At 30.5% G+C, this 25,572-nt stretch overlaps 1 protein-coding gene and 1 pseudogene across 1 annotated transcript; both read right to left on the minus strand.

Moving 5' to 3' along the window:
* Positions 1 to 11,319: 11,319 nt before the first annotated feature.
* On the minus strand, positions 11,320 to 12,276 carry LOC125192498 (proline-rich receptor-like protein kinase PERK8). Its single transcript, XM_048090096.1, has one exon. The coding sequence runs from the start codon at positions 12,274 to 12,276 to the stop codon at positions 11,320 to 11,322; it is 957 nt and encodes a 318-aa protein (XP_047946053.1).
* Positions 12,277 to 23,431: 11,155 nt separating this feature from the next.
* On the minus strand, positions 23,432 to 24,271 carry LOC148932174 (uncharacterized; annotated as a pseudogene).
* Positions 24,272 to 25,572: the final 1,301 nt, after the last annotated feature.

Here is a 25,572-nt window from a genome sequence, read left to right on the forward strand (position 1 = left end):
ATGCCTGTGTATGTAACTCACATATAGCCTCTGCAGCACTGCATGCTTTTAATTATTTCAAATACTTTGATAAACTATCAATTTACTGGATGCATATATTTAATGAAGTTATCCATGTACTAACGTACACTCCACTCCTTTCTCTATCACATGTTTCTCATTCATTTTTTAAAATACAATAAATTGATGATTATGTGTCTTTGGTTTACCTCGTTTTTATTAGTTATGTATTTTCATTAAAATTATGTATTTTTAATTATATACACACCTTTCAAAAAAATTACGTATTTTTGTTTTTTTTAAACATATGTTTTAACAAACATATATTTTAAATTATCAAATAGTACTCACTCCGTCCCCGATTAATTGTCACTCTTTTCCATTTCGGTCTGTCCCTCAATAATTGGCACACTTCATTTATACCATAAATGGTAAATAGGTCTCACATTCCACTAACTCATTTCACTCACATTTTATTATAAAACTAATATAGAAAAATGAGTCACATATTCCACTAACTTTTTCAACTAACTTTTCTTTAAATTCCTTAAAACCCTTGTCCGGTCAAATAGTGACAAATTGACAATTAATTGGGGACGGAGGGAGTAGTATATTGTGTCGTTTGGTTGGCACGATTAATCATCGTATAATAATCCACCTATGATTAAGTTATGACATTATTTTAGATGGAGACATGACTTATAACTAATTATCAAATGATTATCCATCTAGATGAGAGTATTTTAGTTGGAAGAGGTGACTATGACTAGTTATCATATTATTATATTAAAATGAATGAAAGAATAAAATAATTTTATCATTCACACAAGAGTACCGAGGATATTGGCATTCTATTTCCAATTCATCTATATTTGTGTAGTCTATCAACCGATGAGGAAGATAAATTCACAATGCAAGAAGGGCCTCGGCAGCTATGGAACCACATGGGAACTGTACCCCCAAAACATTTGCACATAATTTATTTAGGTATGCACATAAACAATTCATATCCTTGGCTCAGCGGTACGCGGCCTTCTATCGCTGGATAGCCTCGGGTTCATTCCCCATCAGCGCCGCCTCTTTTTTATACTTTTTTGTATTACGCCCTTTTTTTGTTTATTAAAGCATTCCATTCAAGTGTTATCACTATTAAAGGGCCTCCCATTATTAAAGCATTCCATTTATGTGTTATCACAGGCCCTTCCATTCCATTTCATTTCCACGTCATCATTATTTTATTTTACTTTTTTTATACTACTACATTTAATATGTTATCAAATTAAACAAATTTATGTAAAAGCAGGAAAATGCATTACTCGCATCGTCCACCATTAGGAGTCCCAATTCTTGGTGTCCCGATTTTAAGAAATGTTAAGAATAGTGTGTGGCAAAAAATTAGTAAAAAAAATTAATACATAATGTGAATTGTGTAGGCCTCAAATGCATAGAATATTAAATAACATAAGAATGAAAATTATAAAAGTGCATGAGATTTAATAAAATAAAAGAATGCGTGCATATGATGGATTTCTATTTTGGAGTCCAATCTTTAAAAAAGATAAACAAAAAAAGGGCGGCGTAATACTAAACAGATTGAAATAGGCGGCGCTGAGAGGAGTCGAACTCGTGCTCACCTGCAAAAGCAGGCAACATACCGCTGGGCGAAGGATATGACTTGTTTATGTGCATACCTAAATATATTAATATTTGGGGGTACAGTCAAACCATTGTTCCCATGTGGCTCCACAACTGTGGGTACCCTTCCATTATGAGTAGACTACACAAATATAGATGAATTGGAAAAAGAATGACAAATTGGCGTGTTTTGTGTTTAGAGGAGAGAACTCAGTTATCTTGTGTGAATGATAAAATTATTTTTATTCTTTCATTCATTTTAATATAATCATGCTATACTTAGTCGTAACCATTCCCACCAACTAAAATACTCTCGTAATTTAATCCTAAATGGATAATAATTCGATCATTAGTTATAGTCACGTCTCCATCTAAAATAATTTCATAGCTTAATCATAGGTGGATTATCATATGATAACTAATCGTGCCAACCAAACGACACAATATACTACTCCTTCTGTTCCATAGTAGTAGAGTCAATTTGCCATTTTGGTACGTTCCATAGTAGTAGAGTCTTTTCCTTTTTTGGTAAAAGTCAATACATTTCTACCCACCTACTTTACTCTCTCTTACTTTATTCTCCTTACTTTTTTTCATTTCCTACTTCATTCTTTATTTACTTAACTCACCTAACACAACTTTTCTTAATCTCAGTGCCGAAAAGGAATGTCTCCACTACTATAAAATGGATGGAGTTCTATTTGATAATTTATAATATATGTTTGTTAAAACATATGTTTAAAAAAATACAAAAATACATAATTTTACTGAAAGGTGTGTATATAATTAAAAATAAACAGTTTTAATAAAAAAGACAAGGTAAAACAAAAACACATAATCATCAATTTATTGTTATTTAAAAAATGAATGAGACACATGTCATAGAAAAAGGAGTGGAGTGTACGTCAGTACGTGGAGTGTATTGAAAGCTTCATTAAATACAGAGAGAACTACACTAATAATCTCTAATCTTGTCGAAAAATGCATCAATGGTTCCCGGAAAAATTTTATATCTTTTTTGGTCCTTAGAAATTACATTTTTAGTACCTGTCGATCTTTTATACCCCTCTTCATTTGAAAAATCTCCTAAATGCCATGGAGGACATTTTTGGTATTTAGAAATTACAATTTTTCAATCATGCAATTCTTTTTTACATACATAAAAATACATTTTCGAATACTAAATATTTACATTTCTAATACTAGCCCATTTTATATTTTTACAAGAGAAAACATTTTCTTTTGAAATAATTCACTCAATTTTTTGAAATAATTACTTTTATAACGTATAGTTAAGCTTTATAATGAAAAAATTACTATAGTTTACTTTAATATTTTTAGTAAAAAATGTTACTTGCAATAGTTCGCTTTAATTTACGTTAGATATAATTCACATAAATTTTAATTACTATACTTAAAAAATATTTTACACTATACTAAGTTTTAATTAATGTAATTAAAATATTTATTTTTCACTTAAGTATAGTAACATTTAAATATTTAAGTAACATTCTTTATATAAAAATTTACTATAGTTCACTATAATATTTTTTCTTCACAAATTTAATAAATTTAAGTAAAATTTTTAAGTAAAAATAAATCCCACAATGAACTTTCTATAGTTCACTTTAATATTTTATTAAAAAATGTTACTATTATATTTAGTTTTGAGATGTACAATAAATAATATTTATTTTTAAAAATAAATAAAGCATAATCAAAATATTTTGTTTTCTTATTTAAAAATTTGAAACTATAAAGAATTAAATATTATTTAAATAAAAGTATCATTGAGTTTTTTAAGAAAATGGTGATGGAAGAAATAATTAAAAAAATTAAGGGGAGAATAGAAAGATCTGAAATGCCCCCAAACTATAAATATTTACATCAGTGGTGCCTAGGGTTATTTTAGTCTTAAAGTATCAAAAATGATATAAAATTTTTATAGGGACTATTGATGCATTTTTCACAAAATCAGATACTATTGGCGTAGTTCACTCTTAAATATATGAGTGTTAGTATGTGCAGTATGGCTGTTGCAAAACATTTAATACACACTCTTTTAATTTTAGTCTCTGCTATATAAAATATTGTGGCAAAAGAAATGTCTCGCTAGCTGTATGCCGGAACGAATGTAGTGGAGTATTAAATATCACAAATGTTAGCCCACGCGCTATGCGCGATACAAAATATTTTTATTTTATTAATTAGACATTGTGAATAATTCAAATAAAATAAAATGTAATACGTTATAGTCACAATATGTTAGATAATTATAAATATAAAATTAAATAAATTTTAAATTAAATCAACATGAAATATTTGTTAATTACAATACTTATATTGGTCTTTATAACAAATAAAATTATCTTCCTTAACTCATACACACTTTAATATTAAAATACTATCAGTATTCAATTGATATAAATATTTAATATACACCTAAAATATGTAATTAAGACAATGATATTTCCATAAAAAGATAAAACAATAATCAACAAAACAAATAAAAAACACACGTATATAAACATTAGAACAATAAAATAAAAGTTAGTAAGTCATGAAAAATAAAGAGAAGAGATATAGTAAAACACAAACCACATCTTCCGCGGACTCTTCTTATGCCTTATTTTTCTCCTTAATCTCTAAATTGATGATTTATGTTGTGTTCATATATGCAAAGATACAAATGTGATATTTTATGGTTTTTGTCTTCTTTGCTTCCTTTCGTTAACTTTAGGTGTTTTTCTTTGCATGAAAATGATGAAAGTGACGAATGTGTAACATTGAAGGTTCAAAATATTATAGATAATCAACAACTCATGTGATTTCTTTATTTGTAAAAAATAAAATATTGTAGCCTTGACAGTAAAATAAAACAAATTAACATAAAGAAAATACTTAGATATGAACCAATATCACTAAAATAGAATCATCTTCAAAATAGGATTTAAAAGTGTTTTTTGCCTTTACCATCTTTTGCACAACTCTCTCTTCACTACCTCCGACTCACATCTTCGGCTCTTCATCTTTCAATCTCTCACATGACACCTACTGCTCATTTACAGTTTCCATAATGATAAAACATGTATTTATAGACAAAAATCACCAACAATTTCTAATACCTTTCAAATGCAACCACTATTATTCAACTAATATAAAAAACGGCTAATTGGATGAATAAAAAAAGTAACCGCTAATCAATTACAATATGATACGTGCATAAATTGAATATCATTATGAATTATTATCATTATCATTATTATTATTATAATATAAAAGAGAGAAACATTATTATAGAATAAATTAAACCTTCTCTATGTAATATTTAATGACATCCGTTTTTAACAGGAAATGTTTAATTGGAAAAGTCAACTATCTTATTTGTATTTAATATAGGAGTATATGATAACATTTAGGAGATCTTTTATGAAGTTCATTTATCACTTTAACCGTTATTTCCATTTAACTTTGGAGAAGTTAGATGGTGTCACTAATTCTTTTGGAATTTGACCAAATGATGTAATAGTTAATTAGAGGGTGTCATTAAATTGATTTTGCATCTAATAATTTAATTATGCATCATTAAAAAGTTTTTAAATTATATCTAGCTAATAAATGGTAAATAAAACAAATATTAATTTATATTATAAATAAAAAACGTTAGAAATCATTGGTATAATCATATTCAGTTTATACTTTTAATTGATTATTATTATTAACTTAATGATGAATAATTAAATTATTAGATGCAAAATCAATTTAATGACACTCTCTAATTAACGGTTACATCATTTGGTCAAATTCCAAAAAAATTAATTTACTACCATATTAAATGAATTAAAAATAAACAATAAGAATAATCATTGTAACTGCTACATTAAAATTTTCCACAACTAAATTTATTTTTAATTATTGCATTTACATCTTTTGCATAAAATAATTATCCAAAACCTCCTAAAAGTCGCCTTTTATATATTTATTTTTAATTATTGCATTTACATTTTTTGCACAAAATAGTTATCCAAAACCTCCTAAAAGTCGCCTTTTATATATGTATAGATAACAAGATCTCATAGTACAAATAAATAAATCAAATTTTTAATATGTCCATTTCTAATCTTATGTCAAATATGAAATTGTTATATAGTTATTAATAAATATTTATTACGTCCAATAGTATATGTAATTATTTTTTACTATGTAACTTCAAATATTTTAATAATTGAGACTGCATGTATAAATGATGCTTTGAGCTTCAATACTGAACATTAATTAAATCTATTATATTTAGCTTTTATTTTAATTCTTAGTAGAATTAAAATAGTAGTAATAAATAAAATAGTGAGTAATATAAAGTTAATGTTGGAATATAGTGTATGAACCAATAATATAACCTGCAGGGATGAAGGTAGTAACTATTTGAATTATAGTAGTATCTTTTTATATACAGTACTATATTGAAATGACGTCATATTTCCACTCCATTGGTTGATCCCTTTCTTAGCCATTACTTCTTCTTTGTGTTCCTTACTAGTACTACTATTTTACCCTGTAATTTATGTTACATGTTTCAGTATTGATTTATATTTTAATTGTTATTTATTTCTGCCAATTGTATTTAGTTCATAATTTATATTTTTACTAATTATTTATCCTGATTTTCCTTATATTTTATATTATGTTTAAATATATCTCATTTAATTTTAAATTTTGATTTTTAATTCTAAAAAAGTATTTTTATTCCATTTTATCATTTACCTTGAAAATAAAAATAAAGTTCTATAAACAAAGGTACCTAGAAAAGTAATAGAAGTTATATGTATGATATGAATGATTAATAACATCCGGGTGGAAAAAAGAAAGAAATTATATAGTGGAGTAGTTTATTTGACGTTTCGATCCTCAGTCATATGGAGTAGTTTATTTGTAACAGTAATGTCTCCCAACCGAAAAAAAAATGAAATCCCCCCACCACCCAACCGAATTGTTTGGACTTCGCCTCTTTTTATACCAACATTGCTGGATAATTAGCGTAATTGAAGTATTTATTTTGGTGGAACGAAAAAGATAAGATTAATGTAATTAATAATGATTAAATAATTCATACTATAAAATTGATAAAGAAAACCGTCCAACTCTATATACTAGTAACTGATAGTGGTGCTTTAGAGCATCTCCAATGCTAAATAGGCCAGCAATAGGCCAATCACTCTCTCTCCCTCCCACATCAGTAGTACTAAAAATCTACCTACCACATCAGATTTAGGCCAGCCATAGGCCAGCCGCAATAAAAATAATTCACAATATACTACATTTACGGAATTAAAATCACGATTAAATTACCGAATTAAATTTACGAGACATATACGAGAAAATTCATTAATTTTATTTAAATAGAAAAAGTACATTAACTAAAAATCAAAAAAATTACATAATAAAAAAAAAATCCGGGTTTCCACACACAAGCCACCGCCCCACTCTACTCCTCACTAATTTATTAAAAAAATACATAAAAAAAAATGTTAGTATGCATTGAATCCGTTATAGTTTGCCGCTAGCCGAACGAGGGTCAAGGGGGGCGACGCCCCCTTGCCATGGGGGTCCGGGGGCGCGGAGAGGCCCCTGGCCCGACGGTATGACATGTTTCTGTTTTAGGTCTTAATTTTGTATTGGGCTAGTTGTTGTTGTCCATCGCTAGATGTTGCTTTTGTACAGAAATTTAGAGATAGAGAAAATCGTGTTTATATAGTTTTTCAAAAATTTTAAAAAAGAATTTAAAAAAAATTTAAAAAGAATTTTTAAAAAAATTAAAAAATAGCACTGACCGATCGCTGGCCGATCGGCACGCCACAATGCCGGCCTGCGCATCGGCCAGCGCGTCGCGATCGGCCAGCCCACGCCGAAATATCGCCGATTTCCCGCTGGCCGCCTCCAATGGTTCGGCTAGCCGGTCGCTAGCCGACCATTGAAGATGCTCTTATAATGCCAATCCATCTTTAAATTACTAATTACTATTAAATGATAGACATTAAATATTTATATCAAGGCACTTATCATTCAGTACTGAATATCAATACAATAAAAAAAATGTCAATTAAGTATAATTGTTATTTAATAACAAATTAATTATAACTCACTTTTAAAAAATATCTCAAAACATTAAATTCATATAACTATCTCAAATTAAAAAAAAAAATTTCTCACAATATATATCAAAGTAAATGTGATTTCATAAGGATTCTAACGATCGAGATCCCAATTGTATATATTCCGATATCAAAATTTGATTTTTTTTATGAAACTTGGAATTTTTCGACTAGCAGATTAATAATATCAATATAACTGTCTTAATATGTCAACGTAATATGTGTATAATGTTAATACCAAATTGTGTTGACATATTAAAATAATTGGGTTAATATGTTTAACATACTATATTGACATCTAGATTCAATACCCTAAATTTGCAGTATTCTTATCTTTTTAATATTAAAATATAAAAAACGAAAAATACACATGGCAATTTATAGACTATTAGATCTCTAACATCTTATAGTCGTAAATAAGTTGTAGTTTAAAATTAAGAGATGATTTAGCGATTGATCACACTTCTAAGTAATTATATGATATGATTGGTTACTATATATTCCAATATTAATTTTATAATTATTCACCATTATATTTGTTATTTTAAATTTATTGATCGAGAAAGCAATACAAAGGCTAAAATATATCATCCACTCTCAATTGTTAACTAAAATTTGAAGTTACATATTACTAAAAATATACTCCATTATATACACTAATGAATGTACTTATTAATAACCATACACACGAATGAAGTCTACGAGTATCTATCATATGAGTAGTATATTTATTAGTATATGTTTAGGGTCTTTGATTGATATGAAATATGGTGGCCAAGAGGAATTTTTATGAGAAAAGGTTGAAAAGGAACACGAAATGTAATTTGTGCATAAGACATAGACTGCCCACAATATTTTTTGGGGAAAAGTACCAAAGGACAATTTGTGTAGTTCAATTCTTTTATTAATTGTTGAACGATTTAATTTGGGAATTGGGAGTGTACTAATACTCGGCAGAGATCAAAAGAGAGACAAGACATAAAAACAAAAGTGAAATTCAACCAGAGGTTTTAGAGTTTATGATCACATATAGTTAGTTATCTTCATTGTTGTTTGTTAGTTTGTAATCTTATTCGCATTGAGAGTCTGGTTTCGTCCGTGAATATAGATATTACATCGAACCACACAATGTGTATATATATATATTGTGTCGATCATTTTCTTGCTTTTTACACTATTCATAACATTATTAATGAATTGTAGGGATAGTTTTTTATATTAGTAATTGGATAATTCAATTTTCAATTTATTAATATAAAAATGATGAATTGTAGGGATTGTATTCAATGATGATACAAGTAGTATATCTTTATGTATTTATTAATATGAATTTATTTAGCTAAAATAAGCATTAATGATATTAGTAATTATTAGATAATTCAATTTTCAAGTAACGATGCCAAAAAAACCTTATTAATTACTTATAAATTATAATATAAGCACATACCTTGGTCCATCATTTTATACTAAATAATAAATTTGATTCGTTTTTATCCTTTTAGTCAAAGAAATGTGAGAAGCGTACAACATGTACACATTTTGATTAGATTATAAACAAATTTAATCTAATAGAAACAAATCTATACCTATATAAAAGGTGAGTTTTGAGCGCTTTTGAATAATTATTTTATGCAAGGGATGTAAATATAATTATATTTATTAACTCTTAGAATTGTATTAATAATATTTAATGCATTATACTAATTATCATATAATAAGCATTAGGGGTGCGTTATATGGCTAAGTATTTAAGTTGTTAACTCTGGTAACTCATTAATGTAGTGTATTAAAAATGTCAATACGGTGACATTAAAATGTCAACATATAATATCAACACAGAAGTTCAACAAAATCATGTGTTGACATTTTAATGTCATCGTGTTGACATTTTTAATACATTGCGTTAATGAGTTAGCAAGTTAGCAAGTTAAGACAGATAGCAATTGATCACACCTCATAAGCATTATGTATCCAATAACAAATTTAGAGGAAATACTATGCGATAGTTGACATAGCATAACTAGGTTACATTGAAATAAATACTGCATTATATTAGAGATGAAAATAATTAGGTTGTGGAAAATGAAAAGATTTAGGAGAAGAATATGAAAAGATTAAGAATAATACTAATATATTTTTTAACTATAAATACTACTTTCGAATCTATACATATATAAAAGATGAGTTTTGGCATTCTTTTAAGATATTTATAAGTTTTGAGATTTAAATATGAATATTTATGAGTTATGGGTGATTGAGTATAAAATAGATGATGATTGACATTGTAATTATAAATTTTTAATTATTATTTAGAAATTAATTATAAATTATTGCATGTATACAATGTGAAGTAACGGCCAATCATCATGGTGGACTAAACAAATCTGCATTGAAACTCATTTATTCATAATAAGAAACGTATTATAAATTTTAATCCATGGCTAATAACAACAAAAATGAATAAGAAAAGTCAAATTTTGTAACCTCTATTGTCTTAATTTTATAATTATTTTGTTTTAATGTCATAATCTCTCATGGACTAATTTTGTGTCTATAAAAGGCATAGAGTTGTGGATAAATCACATACCAACAAAAACATTTTCCATTCTCTCTCAAGTTCTCAACATTTTATTGTACATTTTAGGAACATTGTATTACTCAATTTTCGGAGTCTCATCGAGTTCATCGGTGCCTAGCGGGTTTGAGATGTTATGTACGTTAGGAGGATTTTATCTTTGGGATAATACGTCAATCCGGGAGCACTAACCGTAATGTAATTTGTCTTGCTGAAAGAGGGGTTTTCTCAACTGGACATATATTTCAGTTTATTTTATAATTTTTATTGTAATTTCCATTTCATGTATTGTTGTTTTTTTTTTCTTTTGATTGCAATAGTTAGAGTACCGCGTGTATATATGGTTCGAGAATTTTATCCCGATATTTCGTACAATTCTCAGAGAGGGAAGAATCGTAACATTCTTGACCCGAGAATTTTATCCCAGTATTTCTTACAATAGTTAGAGTATCGCGTGTATATTTTGTGATTTACATTTTTTAGTAGAGAGATATGAATGATTGTTTTAAACATATTTTTCAAAAGTATCAACGCATGATACTTTCTTCTTCGTTGTCCAAATAATTATTTTTGTCTTGGTTCTATTTTAAATAGTGGAGCATATTTATTAAATTTTTATTTATAGTATATTTTTCTATTTTTAATCTTATATAGTTATATTATTTTTTATTATAATTAATTAATAAATAATTAAAAATAATATGATGAAAATATATTTCGTTGCGCATCGCGCAAGTGGGTTAATACTAGTTTAATCTAATTTGCGAGTGAGAATTCATAATAATACCGCGGATAGGTAAGTCAAATAAAATACTCCTACATATATTACAATAAAGCACGGGAATACGATACATTAAACAAGCAAATTACATAAAATCTAATAGAAGGAAGAACAGGATAGTCAAACACAAAGCAGAAAGTTTAAGAAAGATAGTCAAACACAGAGAGGACATGGACGCCCTAAGCATTGCCAACAGCATTCCTCCACCTTGCATAATTGGCGGCCCTCGGGCAGGCCAAGAGCACATCGCGGATCTGAATAAAATTTGGGCGTTGGGCCACGTCTGGATTCAAACACCGACGCGCAATTATGACACAGTCCTTTAGAGCCTCCGGGATGTTTGTGTTCTCTCCATCCAGTGCAGCAATCATCACGTCGGGCGCTTGCTCCAAGTCTCTGAAATCTTCGTGTAGAATCTCTTCGGGCAAAAGCCCTCGAACCCATGTGTCCAATCGGAATGCCCTTCCGAAGCGATCAATCTCAAAGGCAGGACGTCCACTCAACGTTTCTAGGATAACTACTCCAAGCGAGTAGATATCCAAATGAAACTTAACATTTTCAGTCTCATCGGGATTCAAATAACCAGGATCAGTGTAGCCCATGGACAAAATAATCGGATGGGGCTCTTCATCGATCATTATTGCAGCCCCGAAATCACTCAATTTAGGAGTGAAATCGTTCAGCAGCAACACATTCTCCGATTTGACGTCCCGATGAATGTAGCCGCACACGTGGACGTGAGTCAGCGCTCTACAAAGGCCAAGCAAGACCTTGATCCGTGTACACCATGGGAAAGTTGTCATTGAGTCTGGACGCCGAAGATGGTAACTCAGAGTTCGATTCTGAGCATACTCAATCACGATGGTCTGCAAATCTTCACAAACGCCTAGAAGGTTAATTACATACCGACTTCGCACAATATCGAGCACGTTAACCTCTTGTCGAAAATAGTCACCCCGCAAAACCATTTTGAAGGCGGCTGCACGGGTCCTCTCTCCATGGCGTCGGATGGTCCCTCGGTAGACCACCCCAAAGCCACCGCGGCCAAGCTCGTGTCTATTGCGAATTGCGTGCTGGATTTGTGGTACAGTGAATCGATAAATATTGTTAATATTTGGGATGGGATTGAAGGCCATTGAGATAGAAAAGAAACTACTGTAGTAGAAATAAAAGGAAAGAAGGAAAGTGTGGTTCTTTGTTGTGGATGACATAACAAAATATATATAGATGATTCACCGGCGGATCTACGTAGGGTACAGCTGTACACCTAAAATGTACCGTTAATTCTATATAGAATCTACTTATTTACATCTGTAGCTGTTGGCCGAGCGGTTGAAAGCTCACCTCTGCCACTTCGAGACTCGAGTTCGAAACCCACTTAAAGCGTTCTCATATATACTATTCTCTTTGGTGGGAATTCTCTTACCATTCTTTATTACTAATGCCTTTTATAATGCGGTAATGCCTCTAACTTTTTCTATCAAACATATTTAAATTTCGTAAGTTCTAATATATTACAACTCAAGGGGTCCGGATCCGAATTACTACTTATTAATAGTTGCATAGTTTTTTCGATGTTTACTTCACCATAACTAGTTGTGGCATGAGTAAAGTTATAAGATATATAAATTATGGTTAATGACAAATAATATAGGGGTGATGACAATAATTAGAGATATAAATGATTATTGTCGTTAGCGTCAACATTGCAAGAGCCAATATTGTTACTAATACTCATAATATCAACTACTATGCATATACGATATGGAGTATTTGTTTTCATAATAATAATAATAAAAAAAAATAATGATTTATCTTGAATAATAGTACTAATAAATACAATAACTATTTAGAGAATTTTACTTATTTCCTGCAAAGTGTGTATAATTTAATATTATTAAAATGAAGAGTGAACTATAAAATTGACCTCTACGTATGACAAGTGGAACGCTAGAAGTATCCATGTTTAAAAAACGCATTGTAAACCTCTAGGTATGGGTATAATATCATTTCAGACCATTTTCACTATTTTGAGTCTTTTATACCCTTTTCCCCTCACTTTTAATCTAAATGTAATTCCCAGGGTGTTTTAGTCTTTCTCATTTTTATTATTATGTACTATGTTTATTTTATATTAAAATGTTATTTTTATTTAATCCATGAATATTATAAATTTGATTAGATTGATAAATTAAAATAGTTATCAATAGTTATCATAAGAATGATTTATGTTTTTATTTTAGTTAAACTAGATGATGGATTGTCGAAATATTAGGATTTATGTTTAATATTTTAGTTAAATATCTTCTCTTTAATTTTAATATTAACCTAATTGAGAAATTAGGATTTATTTTAGTTTAACTAAAATATTTTTTTCTTCTTCTCAATAGTTAATTTACATGAATCATTCTTATGATAACTATTGATAAGTATTTTAATTTATCAATCTAATTAAATTTATAATATTTATGGATTAAATAAAAATAATATTTTAATATAAGGTAAATATAGTGTATATAGTAATAAAAATGAGAAAGACTAAAACATCCTTGGAATTACATTTAGGTTTAAAGTGAGGGAAAAAAGGTATAAAAGACTCAAAATAGTGAAAAGGGGCTTGAAATGATATTATATCCATACGTAAAGACTTACAATGAGTTTTTCAAACATGGGTGCCTCTAGCGTTTGACTTGTCATATACAGAGGCCAATTTTGTAGTTCACTCTGAAATAAAAACTATGTGAAATAGAAACACAACTGTGCAAAAAATTATGGTCTATATAGGTGTCAAACTAGACTCTCTCAATTGCAAGACTTAAATCTCCGCCACTTGCCCCAACAAAGCTACATACAACTTTTGTAAACCTCCAATATATACACATTGACCCCCAATGCTCCATGTACGTCCACTACTCCATGTTTCAAATTGATGACGTGGTTAAGTTAATTAGTAAATTATTGAGAAAAATGATAAGTACTCATGTGTTGTTGAACTTTTCTTATGTCACATTACATATAATATCACAAAAATTAGATCCCATGAAGAATTTTAAAATAAATTCACGATTTTAAGGTTTAACTTTTTAAAATTGTGGAATAAATCAAAACTGATCAAAATTCATGATTTTTTCAAGCAATTCACCGTTATTTTAACTTTAAGTTTTAGTGGAATGAAACGACTACATGGATTGTATTACTAGAGTTTAGGAGATATGTAATAGAAATACAGCAGTACTCCCACAGTTCGCTATTAGGAGTCTCATTTTTTGGTGGCACGGGTTTTAAGAAACGTTCAGAAAAGTGGATGAAAATAAGTTAGTGGAATATGCGTCTCACTTGTATATATTAGTTTTAAATGAAATGAGAGGGGAATGAATTAGTGGAAGGTGGGACCCTATTATTATTTATGGTAAAAGTGAACCGGGACTCCTATTCGCGAACAGACTAAAATGAATAAATGAGACTCCTATTTGCAGACGGAGCGAGTGATATATTTTGACCTGTTTATTTTGGCGAAAGTTTTACCAATAGTTTACAAAACATAGTCAATTTTAGGATTTTGTTTAAAGACAACAAATATAATTGGATGCTTTGTTGCATGCATAGTCGGTAACACACAAATAGATAAGATTTCAAACTTGAGAGAGTGCGTATGTGTTATACTTCATCAATTCCACGTTAATAAAGTCATTTTTCTGTTTTGAGCATTTCACGATAGTAGAATTATTTAAAAAAGTACTCCCTCCGTCCGCAAGTAGGAGTCCCGGTTCCGTAAATGTTTATAGGGTCTCACCTTCCACTAACTCATTTCACTCCCATTTTATTTAAAACTAATATATACTCGCCCTCCGTCCCACTTAAAATGAAACATTTGGAAATCGGCACGGGATTTTATGTAGTGTTGTTTTGTGAGTTAATGAAGAGAGAGTAAAGTAAGAGAGATGAAAAAGTAGAGATAGAGTTATTTCCATTTTAGGAAACGTTTCATTTTTAATGGGACAACCAAAAAAGAAAAACGTTTCATTTTTAATGGGACAGAGGCCAGAGGGAATATATATAAGTGGTACCCCTATTTCACTAACTTTTTGCCACACACTATTCTTAACATTTCTTAAAATCGGGACACCAAGAATTGGGACTCCTAATGGTGGACGATGCGAGTAATGCATTTTCCTGCTTTTACATAAATTTGTTTAATTTGATAACATATTAAATGTAGTAGTATAAAAAAAGTAAAATAAAATAATGATGACGTGGAAATGAAATGGAATGGAAGGGCCTGTGATAACACATAAATGGAATGCTTTAATAATGGGAGGCCCTTTAATAGTGATAACACTTGAATGGAATGCTTTAATAAACAAAAAAAGGGCGTAATACAAAAAAGTATAAAAAAGAGGCGGCGCTGATGGGGAATGAACCCGAGGCTATCCAGCGATAGAAGGCCGCGTACCGCTGAGCCAAGGATATGAATTGTTTATGTGCATACCTAAATAAATTATGTGCAAATGTTTTGGGGGTACAGTTCCCATGTGGTTCCATAGCTGCCGAGGCCCTTCTTGCATTGTGAATTTATCTTCCTCATCGGTTGATAGACTACACAAATATAGATGAATTGGAAATAGAATGCCAATATCCTCGGTACTCTTGTGTGAATGATAAAATTATTTTATTCTTTCATTCATTTTAATATAATAATATGATAACTAGTCATAGTCACCTCTTCCAACTAAAATACTCTCATCTAGATGGATAATCATTTGATAATTAGTTATAAGTCATGTCTCCATCTAAAATAATGTCATAACTTAATCATAGGTGGATTATTATACGATGATTAATCGTGCCAACCAAACGACACAATATACTACTCCCTCCGTCCCCAATTAATTGTCAATTTGTCACTATTTGACCGGACAAGGGTTTTAAGGAATTTAAAGAAAAGTTAGTTGAAAAAGTTAGTGGAATATGTGACTCATTTTTCTATATTAGTTTTATAATAAAATGTGAGTGAAATGAGTTAGTGGAATGTGAGACCTATTTACCATTTATGGTATAAATGAAGTGTGCCAATTATTGAGGGACAGACCGAAATGGAAAAGAGTGACAATTAATCGGGGACGGAGGGAGTACTATTTGATAATTTAAAATATATGTTTTTTTAAAACATATGTTTAAAAAAAAACAAAAATACGTAACTTTTTTGAAAGGTGTGTATATAATTAAAAATACATAATTTTAATGAAAATACATAACTAATAAAAACGAGGTAAACCAAAGACACATAATCATCAATTTATTGTATTTTAAAAAATGAATGAGAAACATGTGATAGAGAAAGGAGTGGAGTGTACGTTAGTACGTGGATAACTTCATTAAATATATGCATCCAGTAAATTGATAGTTTATCAAAGTATTTGAAATAATTAAAAGCATGCAGTGCTGCAGAGGCTATATGTGAGTTACATACACAGGCATGCAGTGCTGTTGCCAAAGTCCAAACAATACAAACTAGTAAAATGTTTCTAAAGGTCCAGCTGTGTTTTGAACGGCCAACATTTAACACACAGTACCAATTAATAATTGTTTTTACAGGTGCAGCTGTGTTTTTTCAATATTTGGATTTTTCCACAAATAACATTGAATAAGTAAATACGTTTATATTTTTATTATTTTATTTTCCTTTTTACTCTTCCTCTTCTACTACTAAACTACGTAAGTTATAAGTACTGTGTATTTAAGGGGTGTTCATTTTGTAAGATTGTATCACATGATTAAATATGTAGTGTGTTTGGTTTATGAGATACAATTCCACAACTCAATCCTAGACTGATAATTATGAGATAATTAGTCATAGCTAACCCCATACGACTCAAATAATCTCACAACTCAATCCTATATTATAACTTGGTATTATTTTATCTTTGAAACCGAAAACCACCTTATAGTGTCAAATGTTAATTACACTAATTATCGTATACAATCAATATCTCATACTTGGTTTCACAAGCATATGATGTTCTTACTCATCGTGATCCGTTTATTGTTATACCACATTCTAGTGTCAGCTAAGACAAGAACTGACTTCGGACTGATACTAGCGACCGTTTGCAATATCTTTTTCATATTTATCTAGTTTGAGAATATTGTTAATTAATTACTTCTACAGACTACAAGGTATCGACCAAAAAATCTTTTGTAACCATTAGTCTACCAATCAATCAACAACATAGAAGAACTTGTTTGTTCCACAATTTTCATTTTCATGAATTTAACCAACAAATAGTAATAAGTGAAACCCTTTTCACAAGAAATTTCTTTTCATGATTTAAGTAAATAAGGATTTGTATCAAACATGATTTTCTATATCTGTATACATACCCTAACAAAAGCAACAACGTCAGACGACAGAGTTAGTAACTAATAAAATTATTATGAATTTCGTGTATGATTCGTCCGACTTAAAAACTAGTACTATTATGTGGAGTAAAGATTAACTACACAATACGCAGTTCGATTCTCTCTAAGAAAAAATAATAAGAAAACTCGAAAAATTATTTATAGTCAATAATAATCATTGAGTGTGTGGGCAGTGTTTGGGTCGCATGGGCCGAGATATGGGTGGATCTGATTTGAGTGGCCACGCTTGGGCCGTTGATGGGCTATCATCAACTGATTATGAGGTGAGTTGGGCAGGTGATGGGCTTTTGTTGTGGGCTTGGGAATCACAATTTCTACATTATATGATCACACGGTGGATACATTGTTATAGTACTCTTTGTGAGAAATGGCACGAGATTTTAGGAGATGGCACGATATTTTAGGAGATGACATGGTAGATTTCTACATCATATGATCACATTGTCACACTTGGAAAATGACACGAGATTTTAGGAGATGTTATTTTGTGTGTGAAGTGGTGAGAGAAAATATAATTTTATAATTGATGTGAGAAGGAACTTTTTCCAAAAAAGGAAATGTGGCATTTTTTGTGGGACAAACTAAAAAGGAAAGTGTGACATCTTTTATGGGACGGAGGGAGTAATATATTACTGGTGAGTAAAATTTTCATTACAAGTGAATAAAATGTTTATGGTTAGTATTTCTGCAATCAGAATTGATTATCAAATAATTACAAATCTATAGAGGGGCGTTATATTGTTAACTCACCCTTAAATATCTAACTATTAGCTCTAGGCACCAATACAGTGAACATAAAATGTCAGTATTATGTCAATTAATAATAAATTAGTTATAATTAATGGAGTACTACAAATACATATTAATTTCTTTATTGGTATTTAAGAATTTATATAATAATACAAAGATTAAAATAATTTATTTTTAGATAACAGTACAAAGATTTAAATAATTTGTTCTAAGATAATGTATAAAGATTTAATAATACCATAAAATTGTTTATCCTTAAAAATCATTAAAAATGTATAGAAACATTCGAAAATCACATAACAAACATTTGACATAATATGTGTACTTCTTTTGTGCCATCTATCTGCATTGTGAGTGGACAATTGTCCCACATCATGGACAGGTGCATTCACTGGCAGACACAAGAGCACACAATCGACTATCGTGTTGGAGGCGGTTGCTGACAAAGAATTGTGGAACTGGCATGAGTACTTCGGTGTCGCTAGGTCGAACAACGACATTAATGTGTTGAACGACTCTCCACTGTTTAACGAGCTGTGTGTCGGACGTTCGCCGAACATTGAATTTGTTGGAGCATATATACTCTTGTAGGAGTAATATTCATTTTTGTAATCTCCCGATTTAGAAATGGGCACAAACCTAGTTTGCAAATTGTACAAGGCTTTGTATAGCCTCAAGATTATTACTTTCACAACCAAATCTATCTTCTTATCCACATGGATGGTATTCTGATGACTCGGTCAAATCAAGGATAAGTTTATAAGAATATCGATCAACTTGTTAACATTTCTCACTTCAGACAGGATCTTGGGAGGTACATCATCATTGTGATTCTTTATCGTTGTTGATTTCAAGCAATATAGAACATGAATGTTCTGTTGTTTTCTTACTTTATTGTTAAAGTTTGGTGCTCTTGTACCAACAACAAGAATTTTGAATTAAAGGATCTATATTTTTGACATGTTGAGTTCAGCTCTAATTTACATTCGTCTTGACAATATTATCCTCTTGTGAAGACATTTTAGAATGGATTTCATGATATGCACTAAGATTAAATCGCAACAATAAAAAATCAATCGAATGGTTAAGTGTTTTTCTCAACATTAAACACACGTATGAATTCATGAAATCGTCATATTATAGTGCTTGTTTCTTCTCTTGTTCGGTGTCTGTAGTGATTTTGAGCTGTCCTTGGGTACTAGCTGCAAGAGTCTGACAGTTGGATTGTTATATCTTGTGCTCTCCTCACTTTTTTTTATTTTAATTAGTGTTCTTTTGGTGCATCTTTTATCAAGTATAAAAAGAAATACTCCAAATCAAAGATTAATCAAAGAAGCACGTGAGTTTTCCATTGGATGTGAATATGTGATACATAAAACTATTTACCGTTCAAAAACCAGCAAAATAGCTACATATAACATAAAATATTTGGTTTTTGACACAAAATTTTATATAATATTATTTTATAAGTTAATAATGAGAAAGTAAAATACAAGAGAATAAAAAATAGAGAGAGTGTTATTTCTATTTTTAGAAACGTTTCATTTTTAATAGGACTGAAGGAGTATTATAAAAAAATTCAATTCTTTTAAGACCAATTGAATTCAATCACTAAGAGCATCGAATGTGCCCCAAAAATAATTAGCTTCAATCTTATTCCCTCCATCAGTGACTAGGAGTCTTGTTTTTCTATTTTAGTCCGTCAAGAATCTCGGTTCACTATTAATGAATCAAACATCATATATAAAGTGAAAGAGATTTCCTAAAATAGAACGTCCTTATTTTAAGAAAATAACCCCAAAAGGAAATAGTATTTATTTTTAAGAAAACGGAGATAATAAATGAATTGAATACTTTCTCACATGTTTATTTTATTCACAAGGTGCATTATCTTCCTTATCGGTTGGCAGACTACACAAATATAGATGAATTGGAAATAGAATGATAAATTGGCGTTTTTGTGGAGAGAGAGGGAACTCGGTTCTCTTGTGTGAATGATAAAATTATTTTTATTCTTTCATTATTTTTAATAATAATTAAAGACTACTCACCGATTTATAATATATGTGTAGTAAAAAAATTCTTCTATAAATTAGGAAAATAAATCAAATTTTAACAACTATAAATAAAATAAGCAACATAATAATTTGAAGATTATCATCTCACTTATGTAGTAAAGTAAAAGTAGTGGCGGAGCCAGAAATTTTGTGGTGGGGGGTCCAAGAAGAAGAAAAATTTTAGGCTCATTGTTAATAAATATAGGTATCTCTTCTCGATGATTTTGTCATCGAAATTAGTAGTAGGAAGACACTTTTATGTTTTGCCTTTTTTCATCATTTAGAATTATAATGTCTTAAAAATAAAGGAATGTTTTCAGATATTTAGTACACAAGAAATAAATGAATATCAAGAAAATTAATCTAATCGAGAATAATTGATATAAGAACTTTGTGACGATTCTAAAAAATCGAACTCAGCACTTCCTGCACAACCATGATCAGTAGCCAGCGTCACTCACCAACTGCGCTAACAAGTCATATGATTAATGTTTCTGAATATATATAATACAACTAAAACTCAAATGGCTGGGGGGCCAAGAGCCCCCATGCCCCAGAACTATGAAATATAATTAATCCATAATTTTAGTTCAAATTTGAAAAGTAAGAAGAGAGGAAATCAATTTTTTAAAAAAAATAAAATAAAAAGTAGGCTGAATGGAAATAAAGTTTGTTAAATTTGTCCACTTACTACAATTAGTATTTTAATACATAATTGTCCGTGAATGTTGTCCAATTAATTTTTCTATTTCGGTCTGATTTAATCCACATAATCTGATTTACTTAATTTTAACCTAGTTTACTTGATGTTACAAAATATAGTAGTAATACTAGCTCATGATATTTTGATTGTATATACTTTTTGAGAAAAAATAAGCAATTAAAATGCCATGAGTGATTTTAAAATGAGTTACCTAATCCAAACTCAGCTCTATCAAAATGAACTGATTTTCATGGGTTAATTTAATAAAGATACGAACTTAATAAGGTTTGACTTAAACTGATTAATTTTGAGTGGGTTCAGGTCAGATTTTCCTATCACGTGAAACGTTACTTTATACCCAATAATTAAGAGCAATTCTATGCTCCTCCGTCTCATACATGAATTATAGTATTTTTAATTATTATTGTGAGTTTGATTTAATTAGTTTACAATTATAAACGAGTTTAATCTCCTAACTCCTTTTCCACACCACCTCAAATCATTTAAGATAAATACGAATTGTAGAATAAATTAGAAGAAACAAATTTAGTAGGAGTAGAATGAATCAAGAGACGATTTGGAACAAGAAAGATGATAAATTAAAAGGAAGACTCTTTAATGGGTTATTATTATGTGTATAAGAATTCAACCAATAATATATAGTGTCAATCATCAACAATAATAAGACAACATTACAGGTAAACACGCATTTTGTTCTATTGTTTCTTTTTTTTACTTTTGCGTATTATGTAATTATGTGTAACACAGTATTATGTAATTATGTGTAACACAGTTTACATACCAGATCAAAAACTCTTGATATACTATTGGATCGGGAGCTGAATATACGGTCCTTATCGTCGGTAGATCAATAATGTATTTGTTCGTGTGAATTACCTCGTCAATAACATTTGGAGCTGGACTACAAACCAAAGAGATGGTTTGGCTTCGACTCGACTATATTTTGTTTGGATTTTGGTCTTGCTCTGGAAATTCATTTGAAACTTCATTCTATGTATGACGGTCAATATTAGTTACTACACGACTACTAGTATATATTGAAAAATTAGCAGCAACTGAAGATGTGATTCATTGAAAAAGAGATTAGATATAAATATAAAGGAATTTGTGGGATAGATAATAGATGAGAGAGAAACTTGCGAGTAGAATTGTTAACTGGGCCGGGCCAACCAACATGGCCCAAGTCTATACAGGGCCAGCCTAGACCCAACCCATCAGCGAATTGAAGCAGGTCTATATTAACTATTAAGCTATTGATTAAAATAGACTCTAACTGGATCATTTTCAATCTCTGGCCAACCCAGGCCTAAGAGCATCCTAAATGCCGTTGGCCGGAACGCACCTGGGTCCCGGCGTGCAGCCTGCAGCATTGGAGGGGAGCATGTAGCAGCCTGAGCCGCTCCTGGGGACGGAGGAGAGAGTCCATGGGCCGTGCCCGGTTGCGTCCCGACCCAGCGTTGGGTGCTCCCGATATGCGCTCACTTCCGGGCCGGCCTAGGATTGTAGGGTGTTCGGGCCGGACCCGTGACCCCTATGCATTTTTCGTATTAATTATTTGTTAAATTCAAATTTTTTGCCTATTTATATACCATTTCTTCAACATTTTCCTAACAATTTCTCTCTCTCTCTCTATTCTATCTATTTATTTTTGTTTGTAGGACTCGTAATTTTTATTTCATAGGTTTGTAATTTTTAATTTTCGACTGAATACTGGATATTCAGTGTTTTAATTGCCAAGGCTTCTATTTTACGAGTAAAATAGCTTGTAGTAATTGTGAATAGCGTAACTTAATAGTTCGGACTTGTATGAGACTTGGGATCTAAATTCAGGACGGGTTAAAGATGCTCTAAGCCCCACTCACTTTGTGCCAACGAAAATGTAACATGCCCTCTTTTATTTTATACTACCAATCAATGACCAATTTGTGAAAATAAAAAACATCATTATCTCATGTTTATTCTCTTTCCACATAATAAAAAAAAAAATAACACAATTAAATACGTATCATATATTATCCAAAAAATAACTCATCTTCATTGGAGTAGAGTTTAGACCGAATATAATACTCAGAAAATACTAATAACTCTGATTGTGACAATAATTGACGAGAAATCCTTTAGTGTCAAAATCGATTACTTTCAGCATTCAACCTTTCTGGATCGAAACATATCACATAAATAGAACTGAATGCCAATGCACCAATAGCCGTAACAGAATTGATGTAATCATATTTCTAATAAATTTGTTACATGACACGTCAAATTGCATATCTCAAACCAATTACTGGGAAAATTGGCACAAATCAGCACAACAATTACAGCTAATTACTCTTTTACAAGTTGAATCAAGAATCTTGTTTATTCAATTCAACTAATCTATAATACACCTAATAAGTCTAACAATCTGTGCAAATGAATTCACTGCAGCAGCCAAGAATCCTTGAACTGATCCAGCGCAGAATCCCTAAAATTATTCACCTTCATCAAGCAGAAGTGGGTGCAGAACTCTAACCCTACACCCGCACACACCCGATCCGTCTTCAGCAAATAGCACGCGGGCCCACACTTCGTCCCCCTTCCCCTGCACCACAATTTCCCAAGCCCTCGTCACCCCCAATTCCGATTCACTCTCTCTCTCTCTCTCTAACTCCACCACGAAGATCAATCCATCCGGCGACTTCGATTCCCCGCTCCGCCACCCCTCTCTCGCCGCCGGCCATTCCTCCGCCACAGCCTTCTCCGTCTCAATCCTCACCCCGCCGTCCAATCCGGAATAGATTTGCAACAATAATGTGCTTTGTTGGACGGCCTAGCTATTTCACAGTTTTGATCAAATTTTATCTGAGAAAGAAGGATTTTAAATCATACATATCACATGGCAAATAAATATTGAGTTATTATACACTACATAGTTATTATGAACGCATTCAAATTAGTACTGTACTATTTAAAACGAGGAAGTCGAGAAAAGATTATGAGTCATCAACACTAGAAAATTATGGTGCAAAAACAGTCTATTTTGGTGTATACTACCACCGTCAGCAAATAGGAGTCTCATTCATTTTCGGTACGAATTTTGAATTAATCTGGTGGGTGGTATGTGGAGACAATCACTATTGAAGCAAATAAATTTTGGAGTTAAGTTTACATAAAAACACGAATATTGTGAACCCGTGACATGACAGAGTAGCCATGTGAATTTGAATTCCAAAGTTGTTTCACCTATTTCAATTTTAGTAAAAAAGATAAATATATAGATGCAGTTCTGCAACTATTAATGCAGTGAAGGTTTTAGCGTATTACTGCAACAGTGTTGTGCAGTGTGGTGTTGTGCCACACAGTGATGAACCAGCTTATACACTAAAACATTCACTGCATTAATTGTTGCAGAACTACGTGCATATACTACCTTAATATTTTTTTTTTCCTAAAAATCAAATAGGTGAAACAACTTTTGAATTCAAATTCACATGGTTACTCTTTCATGCCAAATATTCACAATATTCGTGTTTTTAGGTAAACTTACTTAACCCCAAAATTTATTTGCTTCAATAGTGATCAACTCCACATACCACTCACCATATTAATTCAAAATAAGCCATTGGGATTTTCTTTATAATTAATTGTATACCTATGCTGCTACGGATGATATAGAATTTAGGCGGAGATTATTTTTTTTTGGTAAACTGCCAGTAAAATCATAAATTTACATAATTTTAAAAATCGGGCGCAAAACTATGAATTTTAACATATTTTTCAATTATTCTATGACAAAATATATCGATTTTCTGTTTGCTGTTGTTGGTTAGATGCACTTCACACAATACGTGATTTCACAAATTAGATCTCATGAAGAATTTTAAAATAAAAGTCATGATTTTCTGGTTAATTTTAAAAATTGTGAGATGAACCAAAATTTGATCAGAATTCATGATTTTTTCAAGTAATTGACCGTAATTTTAATTTTAAGTTTTAGTGAAATGAAACAGGTACATGTATTTTATTACTAGAGTATAGAAGATATGTAATGAAATACAGTAGTAATATTGTGAACTTGTGACATGAAAGAGTAACCATGTGAATTTGAATTCCAAAGTTGTTTCACCGATTTTATTTTTAGGAAAAAAGATAAAGTAATATATCGATGCAGTTCTGCAACTATTAATGCAGTGAAGGTTTTAGTGTATTACTATGGTGTTGTGCCACACAATGATGAAATCAGTTTTGGTGAACTCAGAAATGTTTGGATAATCTTGATTTGAGTATTTCATTATACATAAAAATAAATGCGCCAAATGTAAGCATTTTACATTGAGTAAAGACCAAAACTGGTTCTAAACATATGGTTATTTTACGATTATGGTCCTAAACTTTATCTTTTGAATTTTTTGGTCCTGCATATTTTAAATAGGATCACAATTGGTCCTCCGTTAACAATTCCGTTAATATTTAACGGTCAACGATTTTAATCACAATTTTGA

Source organism: Salvia hispanica, chromosome 2 (assembly GCF_029641045.1).
Source record: "Salvia hispanica isolate PSC_SH4W2 chromosome 2, Shi_PSC_v1, whole genome shotgun sequence".
Lineage (NCBI taxonomy): Eukaryota > Viridiplantae > Streptophyta > Magnoliopsida > Lamiales > Lamiaceae > Salvia > Salvia hispanica.